The sequence below is a fragment of the Lynx rufus genome, unplaced genomic scaffold, assembly GCF_022079265.1.
Source record: "Lynx rufus isolate CCGP_SWC_20201006 ecotype Redwood Valley unplaced genomic scaffold, mLynRuf1.p SCAF_8, whole genome shotgun sequence".
In the NCBI taxonomy this organism is placed as follows: Eukaryota; Metazoa; Chordata; class Mammalia; order Carnivora; family Felidae; genus Lynx; species Lynx rufus.
Window position 1 is genome coordinate 88,184,673 of NW_025814896.1, and position 16,391 is coordinate 88,201,063.

General features: G+C 41.5%; 1 protein-coding gene across 2 annotated transcripts in view; it reads right to left on the bottom strand.

The window, feature by feature from the left end:
- Positions 1 to 2,350: 2,350 nt before the first annotated feature.
- PAIP2B (poly(A) binding protein interacting protein 2B) overlaps positions 2,351 to 16,391 on the bottom strand; it is a 29,405-nt gene continuing 15,364 nt past the window's right edge. For both annotated transcript variants that reach the window (XM_047069073.1, XM_047069072.1), the window contains exons 2-4: positions 5,526 to 5,674; positions 3,394 to 3,570; positions 2,351 to 2,484 (exon numbers count right to left, since the gene is read on the bottom strand). In XM_047069073.1, the coding sequence (XP_046925029.1) occupies positions 2,428 to 2,484; positions 3,394 to 3,570; positions 5,526 to 5,663 (372 nt within the window). In that variant the 5' untranslated portion in view covers positions 5,664 to 5,674 and the 3' untranslated portion in view covers positions 2,351 to 2,427. The remainder of the gene's footprint in view (positions 2,485 to 3,393; positions 3,571 to 5,525; positions 5,675 to 16,391) is intronic.

Genomic DNA, 16,391 nt, shown 5'->3' on the forward strand with positions numbered 1-16,391 from the left:
GTGAGCCTACTCGTTAAGAAAGGGGCCAGTCACATTGCTGGCTGCTTCCTGATCCTGGAGTCAGCACACTCTTGTGTCTGGATAGGACTGGAAAGTCCAGCCCTCAGGTTTCACTGCTCATGTGGCAGGGAGCTCTCTTAGTCCTGACCAAATCTGCCTCGTGAAACCCGTGCTAAAGACTGGCATCCAAAATGGAACTCCCCAGCAGACAGGACTTGGACTGCACATAGTATCTTAGCCTATCCTGGTCAGGAGAACAAGCCTTCTTCAGAATGAAGAAATGGCTCCACCTGGATCCTTATAGGACTTTCCAGATTGGGAGCCACACGAGAATCCGTTGTATCTTTGTGATGGAGACACCCACACTCTAGAAAACGGCTCTTTCTGCAGTCTCAACATATTTCCAACAGCCTTCAGGACTCTGAGCTTGGATAAGGTAATGGAGACTGAAGGAGGAAAAGGGGTCCCAGCACAGACACACCTCTATTCCTGCACTTCCAAGGCCCTTTCCCTATTACAGGCAACAACCCCAGCTGAAAGCTGAAGCTGGAATAAAGAAGTTTCTTTATTCAGAGGCCTCCCTGAAAATGGGTTAAGCGTTCCATTCTCTCAGGGTAGAGGCTTCAGGAATTAACATGCATGTCTGGCAGTACAAGCTCCTTAAGCTACTCTCCTATGTCGTTGACCTAACAAAAAGGGCCATTCTTCAAACAATGCCATCCTATAGACTCAAATGAGGGAAAGATGTGGGTTCATATTTTAAAACTGACATTAGCCTGCAGCTGTTCAAAAAGTCAACAAGGAAGCACATAAGAAAAGGGAGAGATTCCTAAGCTTTCTAGACGCTGGTCCTTTCCTTCCAACCTCTGTCCCATATCCACATACTGAATTTAACAGACTTTATTTCGTTACATGGCCTTTTCCTAATAGGCCTGTCGCACAACACAGTAGCAGTCACACAGAAGCCACTGTGCCCCTCGGGCCTCTGCAAATCCTTGTCCTGGGAGAACGGCCAGGACTAAGACATGTTCTCTTTTAGACCTAACTCTGCCATCTACATCTTTATCACACAAAGGCAGCTTCTGGTGCCCATTTTAATTCCTTATGAGTATCAGCCCAAACCCCTGTGACTTATAGTCGGGAAAGACAAAAGGAACATACCCGAAGAGCCCAACCTAGAAAACTTGCAAAGCTGGGGGTCAGGGAACAGCAAAACTTTATAATTGCTGAAACTGTACCAGTGGGTCACATGGTCACATGGGTCAACCAAGACTCATTCTCCCAGGCTTTTTTTGAGTTCTTTTGTATAATTCCGTAAGGTGGGGAGAAGCATCCAAATTGTGAATGGAGCTTCTTGCTGGTGTCCAGAAAAATATGTTTACTTGGGCAAAATTATTGGGAATAATTTACTAATAAGGGAAGACATCAGGAGGACCAAGTCTTCACAGGGCTGGCAAAAAATTGTTAAAATACTCTTAAGACACAACTAACAGGATTCAAGGTTGACTTCTCCAGGCGGAAGCTGATGGCCCACACAGCATGCCTCTGCTTCACCTTTGGTAACAGTATCTTTCCTTAAAAACAGAGTAGGGTTGGGGCGGAAAGGAGATAGGGGACTAGATGCCATGAGAGTCAAAGTGACAAACCCATCCTAGAGCTCTTTTACCTTGTAAATAATGAATAATGAGTTCAGTGATGGCTCTAAGCAGAGGCTTAAGAACAGGTCAGCAGTGATTGAGTGACCCAAGCGACCCAAGGGACAGTAACTGTCACAGCCCTCCCCTGCTGGTTTACAACCTCCATTAGCCATCACAAGAGTTACCATAACCCAGTACTTTAAATCTGTGTTTTCTTGAATGGGGTTCCAGGCAAGGAGACATGGGCTTGGCAGCCACGGTAATCCGGTTCATTGCAGGAAAGCCCTGGGAGTCAAGGGAGCTGGGCCGAGAACTCTGATTTGCAACACCTGCTTCTTCCACTCGTCCCTCTTCTCATCCAGCTTAACGGACTCGATAAGTAGTTCTCCAGGTGCTCACTGCCCTTGGTAAGTGTACAGCAGGGTGAGAAGGGCATTCTTAACACCCAGATTTTCTTGGTCAGCTTATTTTGTTTAAACACACACAGCAGAACATTCCTGATAAAGGGAAAAAAAGATTGCAATTTCCTTACCTCAAAAAGCTAGTAATAATAATAATAGGAAACTGCTCAAAACCAAAGTCTGTAGAACAAAAGAGAAAGACTCAGAGGCTTGTAGAGTAAGACTGAGCACATTAGTTACTCCACTCACAGTGTCAAGTTAAACCACTGTCCCCCTTCCCCACTGTGCACCCCTCGCCCACCCCACCCCCCTCTTCAGCTCTGCCTCTTTGTGCAGCACTGTCCCCAGATGTGGGGACATACAAGTTCTCCTCAAAGCTTTCTGTCAGTTCAGTACTTCACTCCCGGAATAAATTCCTTGGCATCCGGGTTCAGGTTACTTTTGCTCTGAAAGAAGAACCAAGAGATAATAAATCCCACTTTCAAGGTTATTTTCTGCATGCTTCCATTATTACCAGGCTGTTATTGTTGGGCTGCTCTCAATGGCTCCTGACATATAAAGCCTTGACCAACCTCATTTTCTCCTTCCTGCTTTACACTCCTGTTCCCTTCATGACACTTTCATTAGAGGCTTGGAAGTCTGACTCCAAAAATAATTTCTCAATTCACTGACTACCTTAACTCGATGAAAATCAGAGTATTCCGCCAAACCAGTTTGGTTACCACAATCCCTTTATTTTCCCCCTCACTGCTTTCTCTTTGGTGATCCACTCTCTTGTGAAAGTCCAAAACCTGGGACCTGGGCAAACCGCGGGGCACAGTCATTTGGAACATGAGTTCTGGGAGAACTAAGCCACTCACAGAATTCTGACTTTAAGTAAACATGAAAGGCAGGAAATTGGTTTATCCAGTCTTCTAATTTTAAGTGGGAAATGGCCTCTTAGGAGTCATGTTCCTTCCGAAACGAACAGGCAATTTTTATAACCGCATCATTTGAAACTATAAATACAGATTTGAGGAACAGTAAAAGGAAAGAACAACAAGAGCAAATGCTAATTTGAAACCAAACCTCCTCTGTGTTCCAATTCTTACCCTTAATCCCAATTTTACTTTGAAAAGCCCACTGGGGAAAATAAAAGCTGGCGCTGCTGCGACAATCGTGTTTTCACGGCACTTTATGCGGCACAACGCATCTTCGTCGCACCCTCTTATGCGTGTCCGTGGGATGAGTGAAGAAACGGGGGCTCAGAGGCTCCAGAGATGGGCCCAAGGGTATAGGGCCCCAAGGGAAGTCTGTGACTCCAAATCCCATATTCTTTTCACTATGTCTCGTGTGCGTCTGCATATGGCTCTTACCAAAATGTCTTCGGAATCATGGCCATCGCTGACTGACAGTCCATTTAACTGCTGCTGCAACTGTCCCATAGCCGGAGGCAGATCTCGTGAGGGGATAAACCAGTCTTGGTCTTCTTCATCCAGCATCTCCTGGAAACAGCGGTCTAAGAAGTCTTGCTCCTGCAGCTCCTCCTCCACCTAGCAAGCAAAGGTGATGAGCTCAGACTTACCGTCCTGGTGGGACTTGCCCCTTCCAGTTTTCTGCCTCTTTCTTTCAGAGGTCCTTATTCTGCTATTAAGAATGATCTTGTATGAGGTCTACTAAGAATTAAGATGCTTCGAATGACTGGCCAGAGAAAATGTAAGTTTTGGTTTTTTTCAACCACATTCCATCAACAATAAGACTAAGGAAACAGTTATTCAGAATAGCAGAAAGTCAAGGTCTTCATACCTCTTCTAACATCTCAAATATGTGACAAAAATACTTTTCATTCAGACGGCGCTTACAGAAAATCATTTTAAAGTGTGAGATTCTTTTCTCAACCTTGTTAAGAAGCAATTCTTCTTAAATTTCCCATTTTATAAGTATGAAAAGGTACAGGAATTACAGAACTAGACCACTACCTGGGTAGTGGAGATTAAATCAAAACCAACTCCCAGCTTCTGGCCCACTTTTCTGGTAATGAGGCCCCTAAAGGAGAAAAATACTTTCAGAACCTTAGAAAGATATAAAGAACACTTTTTGGCAAACCAATAGAAAATGATGTCATCGATGTAGGTAGCCTTCCAAAGCAAGGAAAAATATGAATATCTAAACAACTCTGTATTTCTTAAAGATTGCCTTAATCTAAAGCAATATACATCTAGCATATTTTACACCTTCTTTGCAGGCATTGTTAACTCATAGTAAAGAGTATGGTTCACTCTGCAGATTAAGTGTGATTTTAACAGGTCCTGGGCTTCACATTTGGCTATCCCTTTCCCGTGGGCTACCCTACATGGTGACAGATTCACAGTTCACTAGCACCACCACCAGAGGGAAAGTCAAGCAAAAACAATCACCCAGACTAGCTCATACAGTTATTCATGAATTCAAAAGTCACCAGTAGCACAAGATGTAAAAATAGTGGCATTACAATTAGCCACACTTTGATCTCAAGTAAATTAGATAGTCTGAAGTACTTAAAGTAACAACAAGCACAACATATTTCCAAGCCATAAGATTTAACACGACTGCTCAAGATCTGCCCTGCCTCTACACAGGAGCATCACAGTGTGCTCCTCCCTATTAAATCTACCCTTACTCACTGGCGCAGCCACAAAAACAGTTACCTGGGCACAGGGATGTGACGGGCAGCATGGTCTATGTGCTGTTCACACAAATCATGACACAGTGAGCTGACGGGGGTGGAAACTGTTGGTTGCCCAGATAAACTTGTTTCCTTCTTTCCAGAGCACCAGGCTTTTCAGTTAAAGTCACATCCCGTCTCCCATGCTGGCGATGGCCACATTACTATTCATCATGTAACAGCCCCCAGAAGGGGTGTGAACACTTTGGCATCACTTGGTTAAAAGGAGATCTCTTCCTCGGCCTTTAGCTCTCCCCATTTCCCAGTGGCTAGACTTTCAGTTATCCTTCAGTTACTCAGCTGATAAATGCCCTGCTATGGCAGAGAAACACCACGGAAGAACCATGTGGTCACAGAATCACTGTCTACCTGGAATGCCTACCTTGGGCTATCAACATCACAGAGATACAAGACAACAGGTTACTGCTGAACCTTTGTTCAAACAGTCTAGCCTTTTCCTACCTAGCACACTTCTCCATCTCAGACACACATTCTGCCAGTCCCTGAATTCCCATGGGGGCAGGGGGGCATGCCAGGCTGGCCTGTCTTCACACAGCTGTTGTTTTGCAGAAGCCTATACCAGATCACCACGGCACGAGAGCCTCTTGTAATCAAAGTGAGAGAAAAGAATAAGGATCTTCCTCCAAAGTACTGTTACTCTGGTGTCTTACCAGCTGAAGAGGCTCCTTGGTCAGCCCAGACCAGGCCTCCATGCATTTTTAAATTATTCTAAAGCCGACAAATCCATTTCTTTCGTTACAGATGGATGGCAAGATATTAAAGCCGTTCCACTTCTTTCTTTACCTGTCTGTTGAAATCTTCTTCATTCTCCATCCACATGTACTCTGCAAATGGGTTTTCCTTCTCATCGTGCCCATTTAATCCTTGGTCCTCTTTGGATTTTACATTAGGTGATGTATTGGCTACACTGGATCCATTCATTATGATAGAATCTAGACAGGAGCAAAAAGCAGGACAAAATGTTACAAGGATCAAGGAAATGAAAATCTACAACATCCAGATTCTTCCAGAAGCTTCTGAAGTTCTAAGTCAAAGTTACTAACTATAGATGAACAGAAACCATTAGCCTGTAACTGTTATAAAATTAACCATATTCTGCAATTATCAACTATGCAGATGTAGAATTCTTAAAGAGTTAAAAGAGGTGCAACTGGGTGGCTCAGTCAGTTAAGCATCCAACTCTTGATTTTGGCTCAGGTCATGATCTCACAGTCATGAGATTGAGCCCCACGTCAGGCTCTGCGCTGAGTGTGGAGCCTGCTTGGGATTCTCTTTCTCCCCCTCTGCCCCCTCTTCTCTCTCTCTCTCCCTCTCTCTCTCTCTTTCTCTCTCAAAATAAATAAATGAACATTTTAAAAAAAGAGTTCAAAGAAAAAATGTCTAGGCTTAGTTAGCCTTTCTAGGCAAGTGAGGGAGGGGGAATCTTTCCAAGCCAACTTTTTTGCAGGTTCTAGAACCTAATTAAGGTCACACAGTTTCGTTAATGTTTAAGTAGGTAGAGAAAATGCATTTTTTTGATTATTTTATTTTATTTTAAGCAGACTACATGCCCAACATGGGGCTTGAACTCATGATCAAGAGTTGCATGCTCTATCAACTGAACCACCCAGTGCCTCAAAAAAATGCATTCTTAATGAACATTGTAAGCAACTGCCCCTTATTCTGATTCTCAAGCTGTTTTTCTATAAATCATATTTCTTTTTAAAAAAAATTTTTTTTAACGTTTATTCATTTTTGAGACAGAGAGAGACAGAGCATGAATGGGGGAAGGTCAGAGAGGGAGACACAGAATCTGAAACAGGCTCCAGGCTCTGAGCTGTCAGCACAGAGCCCGACTCAGGGCTCGAACTCACGGACCGCAAGATCATGACCTGAGCCAAAGTCGGACGCCCAACCGACTGAGCCACCCAGGCGCCCCTATAAATCATATTTCAAAAGGTAACACATATTCAGTGTCTTGATAAACAAAAAAGAGATAATTAAGGTTACCAGTTGTCCAACTATCCAGAGTTAAAGACTATTAACGATGTAGTGCATATAACCTCTCTGATGTCCCCTAAGTGTATGCAGGCACATATACGCACACACTTTCCCCAAGCATCCATTCTTAGAGTAACAGCATGATGCTCTATCATTTGCATTTTCTCATTTTTATGTTAATATCACCATACTGTCTTTTGGGATATTTACAATGTTTCCATGTTATAAAGGTTAGATGAACATCTTGTGTTCATCTTTTTCAATGACTTCCTTAAGATAACTCCTAGAAACTGCTATATTGGAAACGATGTGGTTTTTTAAAAATGTTTATTTATTTTTGAGAGAGAGAGACAGAGCATGAGCAGGGGAGGGGCAGAGAGACAGGGAGACACAGAATCTGAAGCAGGCTCCAGGCTCTGAGCTGTCAGCACAGAGCCCAATGTGGGGCTCAAACCCCTGAACTGCGAGATCATGACCTAAACTGAAGTTGGATGCTTAACAGACTGAGCCCCCCAGGCACCAATGGAAACTACGTTTTTTCTAAGGCCCTCAATTCATTGCCACACTGCCATAAGAATTTAAATTCCCACCAGTAGTAAGTATCCATTCCCCTGCATTCGTGTGTATTGTTATTATTTTTTAAATGTTTATTTACTTATTTTGTGAGAGACAGAGCATGGGTGGGGGGCAGGAGAGAGGTGACAGAGAATCCTAAGCAGGCTTTGAGCTGTTAGCGTGGAGCCTGATGTGAGACTCAATCTCATGAAACATGAGATCATAACCCTAGCTGAAATCAAGAGTTGGACGCTTAACCTACTGAGCCACCCCAATGCCCCAGGTATTATTATTTTTCAAACTGCTGTCAGTCTCATAAGAGAAAACTTGCCATTTATTGTTTATGTTTACATTTCTTTGATTTTTGCTGAGGTTGAATATTTTGAGATATACTTACTGGCCGTTTTTATTTCTTGTTTTGTCATTTTTCTACTAAAGTATTTTGACCATTTTTCTATCAGGATATATACCTTTTATTTGTTGTAAGAACTTGTATTACATTTGTCAAGATTTTTATTTTTCATAAAAGAATTTATAAATTAAAAATACTATATTAGTTTTACTTGCTTAATTTTTTTGGTGGCAGTTTTTGGTGGCCTTAATTTTTGTCTATATCTTGTATGTGTGTCTATGGTTTTTTTTTTGTTTTTTTTTTCAACGTTTATTTATTTTTGGGACAGAGAGAGACAGAGCATTAACGGGGCAGGGGCAGAGAGAGAGGGAGACACAGAATCGGAAACAGGCTCCAGGCTCTGAGCCATCAGCCCAGAGCCTGACGTGGGGCTCGAACTCACGGACCGCGAGATCGTGACCTGGCTGAAGTCCGATGCTTAACCGACTGCGCCACCCAGGCGCCCCTGTCTATGGTTTTTTAAAGTACATACGTATCTTTTTTAGTTGCTTATACTTGGCTTCCAAATCCACACTGATGTGTTTGCTCTCATCTGGAATGTGTCTTTTTCCTGTTCTTTATTTAAATCTTAACCATTCTTCCAAAAGCACTGCAGTCTTTACTCCCTGCTTCCTTCCTCTAAGCTCCTGCACCTAACGAGTGTTAATACTACTTAACGGTATTGTTTCATATGCATAATTTTCCTCTAATTAGAGTTTCAATTTGCAATAAGCAAGAGGGAGGCTCACAATCTCAATCTCCACTCCATCCCCACCTCCATCCTCCTTGGGGCATCTTTGAGTTTTATTTAACAACTTCTTTCTTCATTCATTTCCATCTTGGCAAGATTCATGAAAAAAGTCTTTCTCTATGTCTGGGTGCACTAAAAAATTATTGCTTACTCCCCTTTAAAGTTCTTGCAACTTTCTAACCTGTTATGAACACTAGAAAGTCTAATCTTTTTAAAAGACAAGGTAGAATTGTGAAGAGTAAAGAAGAGATGAAAAACCAACTCACTGATATCTCAAAAAGAATTTCATTTATGACAGAACCCGTTTAATTCACTGTTGGTTTAAAAAAAAATTTTTTTTTGTTTGTTTATTTGAGAGACAGAGAGAGAGAGAGAGCACAAGTGGTGGAGGGGCCCAGAGCGAGGGAGACACCGAATTGGAAGCAGGCTCCAGGCTCTGAGCTGTCTGCACAGAGCCTGATGCCTGGCTTAAACCCATGAACCATGAGATCTTGACCTGAGCTGAAGTCAGACGCTTAACCGACTAAGCCACCCAAGCGCCCCACTGTTGGTTTAAATAGGGTGCCTCGGGGCGCCTGGGTGGCTCAGTCGGTTAAGCGTCTGACTTCGGCTCAGGTCATGATCTCACAGTCCGTGAGTTCGAACCCTGTGTCAGGCTCTGTGCTGGCAGCTCAGAGCCTGGAGCCTGCTTCAGATTCTGTCTCCCTCTCTCTCTGGCCCTCCCCCATTCATGCTCTGTCTCTCTCTGTCTCAAAAATAAATAAACATTAAAAAAAATTTTAAATAAATAGGGTGCCTCATATGAAATACATTGGTTTAACATATTTTAAATAAAGACAAAAGAAATCAATGATTATTCCAAACACTGCTCTATAATAATAATTCTACAATGAAGGAAGGAAACCAATTCTTTATTTTGACCACCACCATTTGCAGCATAACAATGATAGAGGCAAGTCTGCTCTAAATGCCTGGGCAACTGCATAAGTAAGTAGGGTATTCCTAAGCACAGAGACTCTTAAAGAACCTGACCCTTGCTCGGTAGCAGGTTAAACAGTATTATATTTCTGAAGGCTCATTTCGCAGTGGGTTATAAGCAGCACAGCGATTTCTCCCCATCAGTACGGAAATCACTCAGACAGAACCAGTATTCAGTTTTCTAAAATATCTACCTTTCCCTAAAAAAATAAATCCTAAGTGCACATGACCATAAGGAAAAAGAGAAGGCAGAGAAACAAAGAATAGAATAACCTGTCTGACTCAAGAGCACGGTGGAATACAGAGAGCAAACTGCAGGATGCTCTCGCTCATGAGAAAGGGAATGGAAACATACCATAATCCCAACACGGGGAATGTCACCCAATTTAATGCAAATACTTTAGAGAAGTTGAAAACATTGAGATATGGGACTGTTAATATTAGGAAAATGGTTCTCAGTAGGCTATATAGAGTGTTTATTTGCATTTTATACCATTCTATCTGTGTTTTCCACACAATTGGAGAGTTTAGGTTTCTCTAAGTAGAAGGAATGCAACAACTTAATTTGTATAATGTTTAACAATTTATTAAGTACTTTCATATCTATACTCTGACTTCAGGTGCATAATCTGTCCAACTTCACTCTAAAAAAAAAAAAAAATCTAGATAGTGCTATATTTAAGACCAAAGAAAGTACCAGATTCAAAGGTTAAGCAAGCTGATTTGCCAGCTTAGCTCAAGAACACTGGTTTGTGGGCCCTAGTGCCTTAGTGCTTAATGTGCCCCTAGACTTTAGTAGTGAGGGGGGAATGGGGAGCTTTTGCTGGACACTGGTAACTCCTAGGTAAGGCACTTGGGGATACCTTCCAACTTGGGGAAGACACCAGGTAAGACAGGACCATTGCCCATAACTTCTCTGATTTTCCTGCTTCCAGAGTTTCATGTAACATTCTCTTTCTGTTCCCAGCTCCTCTTTAGCTCACCATCCACTATGCTTGCCCTCTAAGTGCACAGTGTTTTTCTAACCATCCTATTTTGACCTTTTATATCCATTATTTCACGTGATCCTCACCCACATCAAGGCACATCATGTGACATCCTAGTGTAGTGGGGACAAAGAAAATACCTCCAAAACTTCCAGAATCGGGGGAAATGCCTGGCTATAAAAGTAGGATCACTGGGGCGCCTGGGTGGCTCAGTCGGTTAAGCGGCCGACTTCGGCTCAGGTCATGATCTCGCGGTCCGTGAGTTCGAGCCCCGCGTCGGGCTCTGTGCTCACAGCTCAGAGCCTGGAGCCTGTTTCAGATTCTGTGTCTCCCTCTCTCTGACCCTCCCCCGTTCATGCTCTGTCTCTCTGTCTCAAAAATAAATAAACGTTAAAAAAAAAATTAAAAAAAAAAAAGTAGGATCACTAATCAGAATGGCTGCCATATTGTCAGCTGTGTTATGGAGAGGCCTATGTGACAAAGGAATTGAATCCTGTCAACACCATGTGAGTAAGCTTAGTTCATCTTCCCCCAGTTAAGCCTTCAGATGAGACAGCCATACTAGCTGACTACTTGACTGTAACTTCATGAGACACTCTGAGTTAGAGGCCCACCTAAGTTGCCCCCAGATTCTTGGCCCACAGAAACTGTGAGATAATAAATGTTTGTTGTTTTAACCTGCTAAGCTTTGTGGTAAGTTATCATGTGGCGATAGATAATGTAGGTATTTGATAAACAATGACGACTAGCTCCACCACACAAATCATCAGTTGCCACATTATTCCTCTTATTTAATCAGCAGACAAATGTGCAGTTTGAAGTAGGTCACTGCTTGAGAAATTCTTCAAGATTTAGACCTCAATAGCAGAAAAAAGAGTTTATGTCTGGCCTGGATCTATACTGCACTATGAAATCTGAGAACTATTTGACATTTATTCCCCCTCCACCTCAGTTTCCCTCTTAAACACATGACAAACATGCTGAAAATAGAAAATAAGAGTTGTCATTTGGGCTGAAGATGGGAAAGCACATAGCACCACACAGTCAAAATAGGGGTACTAAGGTCTGCTAAGCATTCACTTTAGCACTTTGCCATGGTCAAGGGTTCATGTCTAAAATATATGGCTTGAAATAGGGACCTTAGTTCCCAGCCATAAAGAACTTCAGGACTTTTAATGTACGTAGGACATTTCTACAACACGTGCTTCATCAGTTCAACACTTTGAACACTCACAACTTTCAGATCCAATGTGCTCATACCAAATACTAGCTATTTTTTGAACCTGAGATTTTTCAGAAGCTATAAACCTGCATTGTGCCCATGATAACAGCTTGACAGTGAAAAATACTTGGGACTTTCGACTGAATTATCTAGAAAAAGTCTATTGAGCAGTTGCTATAAAAACTAGTGTCTACTATTCTGTTTCCTAGAGTTTTGTGAACTTCCTTCAGTCTGGTTAATACCATTTTTTAAATTAAATATTGTGGATATTAGTTTAAATTCTTATTTTATTTCAAATATGTGACACTAGATTCAGCTTTGGTCCATTCTCAGTTATGTCTTAGCAACTCAGGTCATTAGATGCACTCACTCATTAGTTTTTGAGTGCCTATTTACCTTAGACACTGTACTTTACTGGTGCTTTGAGAGGGTATATGGTTTTCACCCTGGTGATATTCACATTATGACAGGAGAGAGGCAAGCAAATAATTAAGAATAATTATGATCCATGTTACAAAAGGTGAGGTAAAGGGGAATATCAGAAAACAACAGGGGGACCTAATCAAATCCAGGAGTGGGTGGTGGTTATGAAAAGTTTCCCTGAGCAAGAAACACTTTCTTTGATACCTGAAAAATATAAGTTAGCTAGCAATAGCGAGTAGAGGGTATGGGCCAAAGGTAAGAGCCCCAAGATAGGCCACTTTGGCATAAATATTATTTTGAGATTAAAGCACCTAAAACCCACCAGATTCAGGAAAAGCTCTTTAACTCCCCCTCAAGTGCCTAAATTTACCTTGGAAAGGAGAGCCTGTACCAGGAAGAGAGTTCCTAACAAAGATTCCTCTTTACCTAAGAAATTTAAGGTAACAAGGTAACCTTTGTTTTCCAAATAATCCCTCCTTCCTGCTAAAGGTCTTCCTCCCCTTCACATCCTCAGACTCCATCCTAATTCCTTAACTCAGAATGTCATGTAAGCTTCAAGCCACCTGTCTTTAGAATTTCATGTCTGTGTGGATTCCCATACACATGAAACTACATTTGATTTCTCCTATTAATCTGTCTCACATGAATTTATTTCTTAATCCAGCTATAAGAACCTTGGACCAAGGAAAATTTCTTCCTTTCCAAAGAGGAAAACACATGTGCAAAGATTCAGAGGCAGGAAGGAACTCTCAGGAACTACAGTAGGGATGCATACAGTTGGCAGGTCAAAGGAGAACCAGTGGGAAAATGGCAAGGAAGACAGATGAAGTAGCAGAGACAGATGGGGTCAGATCGTGCAGGACATTAAAAGCTACACGGAAGATTTAAAATTTTATCCTAAAAGCAATGAAAGCCTTCAAAAAGGGTTCCCGGCAGCATCACAATAGGATTCAATTTATATTTTGAAATCAGTCAGGCTGCCATATGGAAAATGGATTGGAGAGACTGAGAGTGGATAATAGGAGACCAGTGAGGAAGCTAATGCACTAATCCAGATGGAAAAATGGTGGCTGCTTAAGACTAAGATAATGGCAGTAAGAAGAAAGTAGGCAGATTCTGAAACTATTTTAGGTTGTTTTGGTGATGGACGTGGGGAAATAGAGTGAAGTTAATATCAAGGATAACTTTGGCGCAAGCAACTGGGTGGATGGTAATGTTATTCACTGAACTAAGTAATTCTGTGGGAAGCGCAAACTTTTCTTGGGTGGTGATGAGGAGTGGGGGTAAATGGGGTGAGGAGTTCTATTTTGAACACATTAAGTTTGTAATGCCTCTGAAACAGTCAAATGACTATGTTAAGTAGGTTGTCTATATGCATCAAGAATAGGAAAGTTCTGACTAAATAAAGAAATATGGAGTGGTCGTTTATATAAATTGTAATAGAAGTCACGGGACTAGAAGATATTACCTAGAAAGAGAGGGCAAAGTGAGATTAGAAGAGGATCCAAGACCCAACCTGATGCATGTGAACATTTTTAAAAGTCGGGTAGAGGAGGAGGAAAATACAGAAAAAGAGACTGAGAAGAAGCCATAGAGTTTAGAAGGAAAGCAGAAAAGTACGGCATCACACAAATCAAGGGAAGATAGAACTCTGTATAGTGAGTTGAATGGTAGCCCCCTCCCCCCAAAATATGTCCACATCCTAATCCCTAGAACCCAGGAAGTTACTTTATTTGGAATAAGGGTCTTTGCAGATGTGACTAAATTAAGAACACTGAGATAAGTAGATCATCTTGGATGATCCCAGTAGGCCCTAAATCCAATGATGAGTGTCCTTATAAGAAAAGAAGAGAAGAGAAGGAGGCAATGTGACCACGGAGGCAGAGACTAGAGTGATGTGCCACAAGTCAAGGAATGTCAGTAGCCACTAGAAGCTGAAGAGGCAAAGAACAGACTCCCTCTCTCCTAAAGCCTCCAGAGGGAGTGCAGTTTGGATGACATCTTGAGTTTTTACTTCTGGCCTTCAGGACTGCAAGAGAATAAATTTATGTTGGCTTAAGCTACCTGTTTGTGGTAATCTGTTACAGCCGTCATAGAAAACTAATAAATCCAGTAAGGTGAGCGTGTTGAAGTCTGCTAAAAGGTCAAGAGAAAGGCTGAGGAGTATCCACAGAACTCAGGACCATGGAGGTCTCTGATGACTTTACTGAGAGCAGTTTCCATGAACAGAAATGAGGAGGAAAGTCAAATGGAGGGGATGTGAGTTGCACATGACAAGAAGTATAAGATAACTCCTTCAAGGAGTCTAGCTGCCAAGGAAAGGGACAGGAATGGACAGAAACTAGAGATGTGAGAGGTCCCTGGAAACTTTTTAATGACCGGAGAGTCTAGAGCTTGTTTAAATGTTCATAGAAATGGTCTAATGAAGAAGAGGCTACAAAAGAGGAGAAAGAAGAAATGACTGATAGTGTAGGCCATGGGAAGGCAGGAAGAGATACTTTGAATAGCCAATACATTCCCTAATTCAAAATCTAAATGCCAGGGATTCTTAATTAGTAACAGATAGCTGCATGATGAACATATAGTCAGAACTGAGGAAAAAAGAGCAACAGGAGAGAGATTTTATCCATCACAAAGCCACATGAAACATCCTTACTATGTCGCAGGATATTTTACTTCCCTTGGTGGCAGGGATGCTTATGTACTTGTTGCGGAGGAAAAAAGTTTTCTCTACTTTTCAAGATTCTTATAGCTGGTCTAAGAATCAAATTGACACGAGACAGATTTGTAGGAGAAAATTGGAAGTTTAACACGTATACCTCTTGTAGACATGGGAAAGACCCAGGAAAATTCAGTAACTCACTGAAATGGCTAAAGCCATCACCTTAAATACCACCTCCAGCTAAAGACAAAAGAAATATTGAGAGTGGAAAGTCAGTTATGGAAGGTTACAAGAAAAGCTCAGTAAACACAGGTAAGGTTGTTACACAGATTGAAGTCTGCCTTAAGATTTAAGCCCATGCCTTCAGTCGTTCCCTTTCTCCTGGTACTGAGGGAGACATTCTTACAAATGGAGATTTCCCTTATACTAGTAAATGTCTCTACTTAGTTTTTAGAGCTTCTTCTGGGTCTGCAGTTTCTTAAAAAATAAAACAGTTTGAAACAATCAATATTCCATAGAGGCATATCTTGGGGTGGCAAAATTTGCTCCCCTAAATCCCCCTAAATACAAGTCTCCCTACTTGGACAGCTGCTGGATAAACTACCAAACGCCTTCTAAATTTTTTGCAGGTGGTGTGTGTGTGTGTTGTGCGTGTTTTATCTTAAATCTACATAAGCAATAAAAGAAATATTTCATAAAGCATTTTAAATTCATGTAGAACATATTTTTGTATACCATGTTATACTTTACGCTAAAATAATTTGTTGCCTTGTTCTACAGTCTTCTTTTTAAATGTTTGTGTATTTCAGAGACAGAGAGAGAGAGTGTGTGTGCACGAGTGGGTGAAGGGCAGAGAAAAAGGGGGACAGAGGATCCAAGTCAGTCTCTGTGCTGACAGCAGACAGCCAGATGTGGAGCTCCAACTCACAAACTGCGAGATCATGACCTGAGCCGACCGAAGTTGAAGTCGAACACTTAACCGACTGAATCACCGAAGAGCCCCTTCTTTTAATAAGTAAATAAACCCATCAGGTTTTCTCCATCATTTGGTTAAAGATCAAGGTGGAAAGAAGGCAGGATGAATAGTTCAGCTTTTTTGGGGAATGAGGTGGGAAAAACATGTAGAATATGTACATGGAGATTAAAAACAGGTTCCAAGTCAACCTCTAATTAGAATGATCTTGTCCCCTCTATTTCCGTTTCATTTGTTTTTGGAGAAGCTACATGGACTTTAACAAAAAATAAATAAGTAATCACCTTGCTAAGCTTTCCTATATTGACCTCAATACACAAATGCTCCATTAGTTATTTTTCCTTTGATGCAAGAAAAGGGCTTGCAAATAGAATGTCAATGTGCTTGTTAAGCACACAGAGAAGTGAACTTACCTGCAATTAGAAGCTGATGAGCTGCTTTCAAAAGCTTATTAGCATACTCAAATAGGATTAAGAATGCAGTTAGCAAGTGTCCAGAAGGCATATTCTTAATCAGTAGTTCACAATCTCTAGAGTACATTAGAATCACTGGGAAGCTTTTCCACATCATACCTTTTAGATATTATAATTTGTTAGGCTCAAACCAACGCCCGACATTTGTATTTTTGTTTGTCAACTCCCATAGGTGATTCCGAGTATAGAAAGACTAAAGACTAAGAACAATTCCTCCAATAAAGTGGCAAATTCTATGTGGAATAATCCAAATCC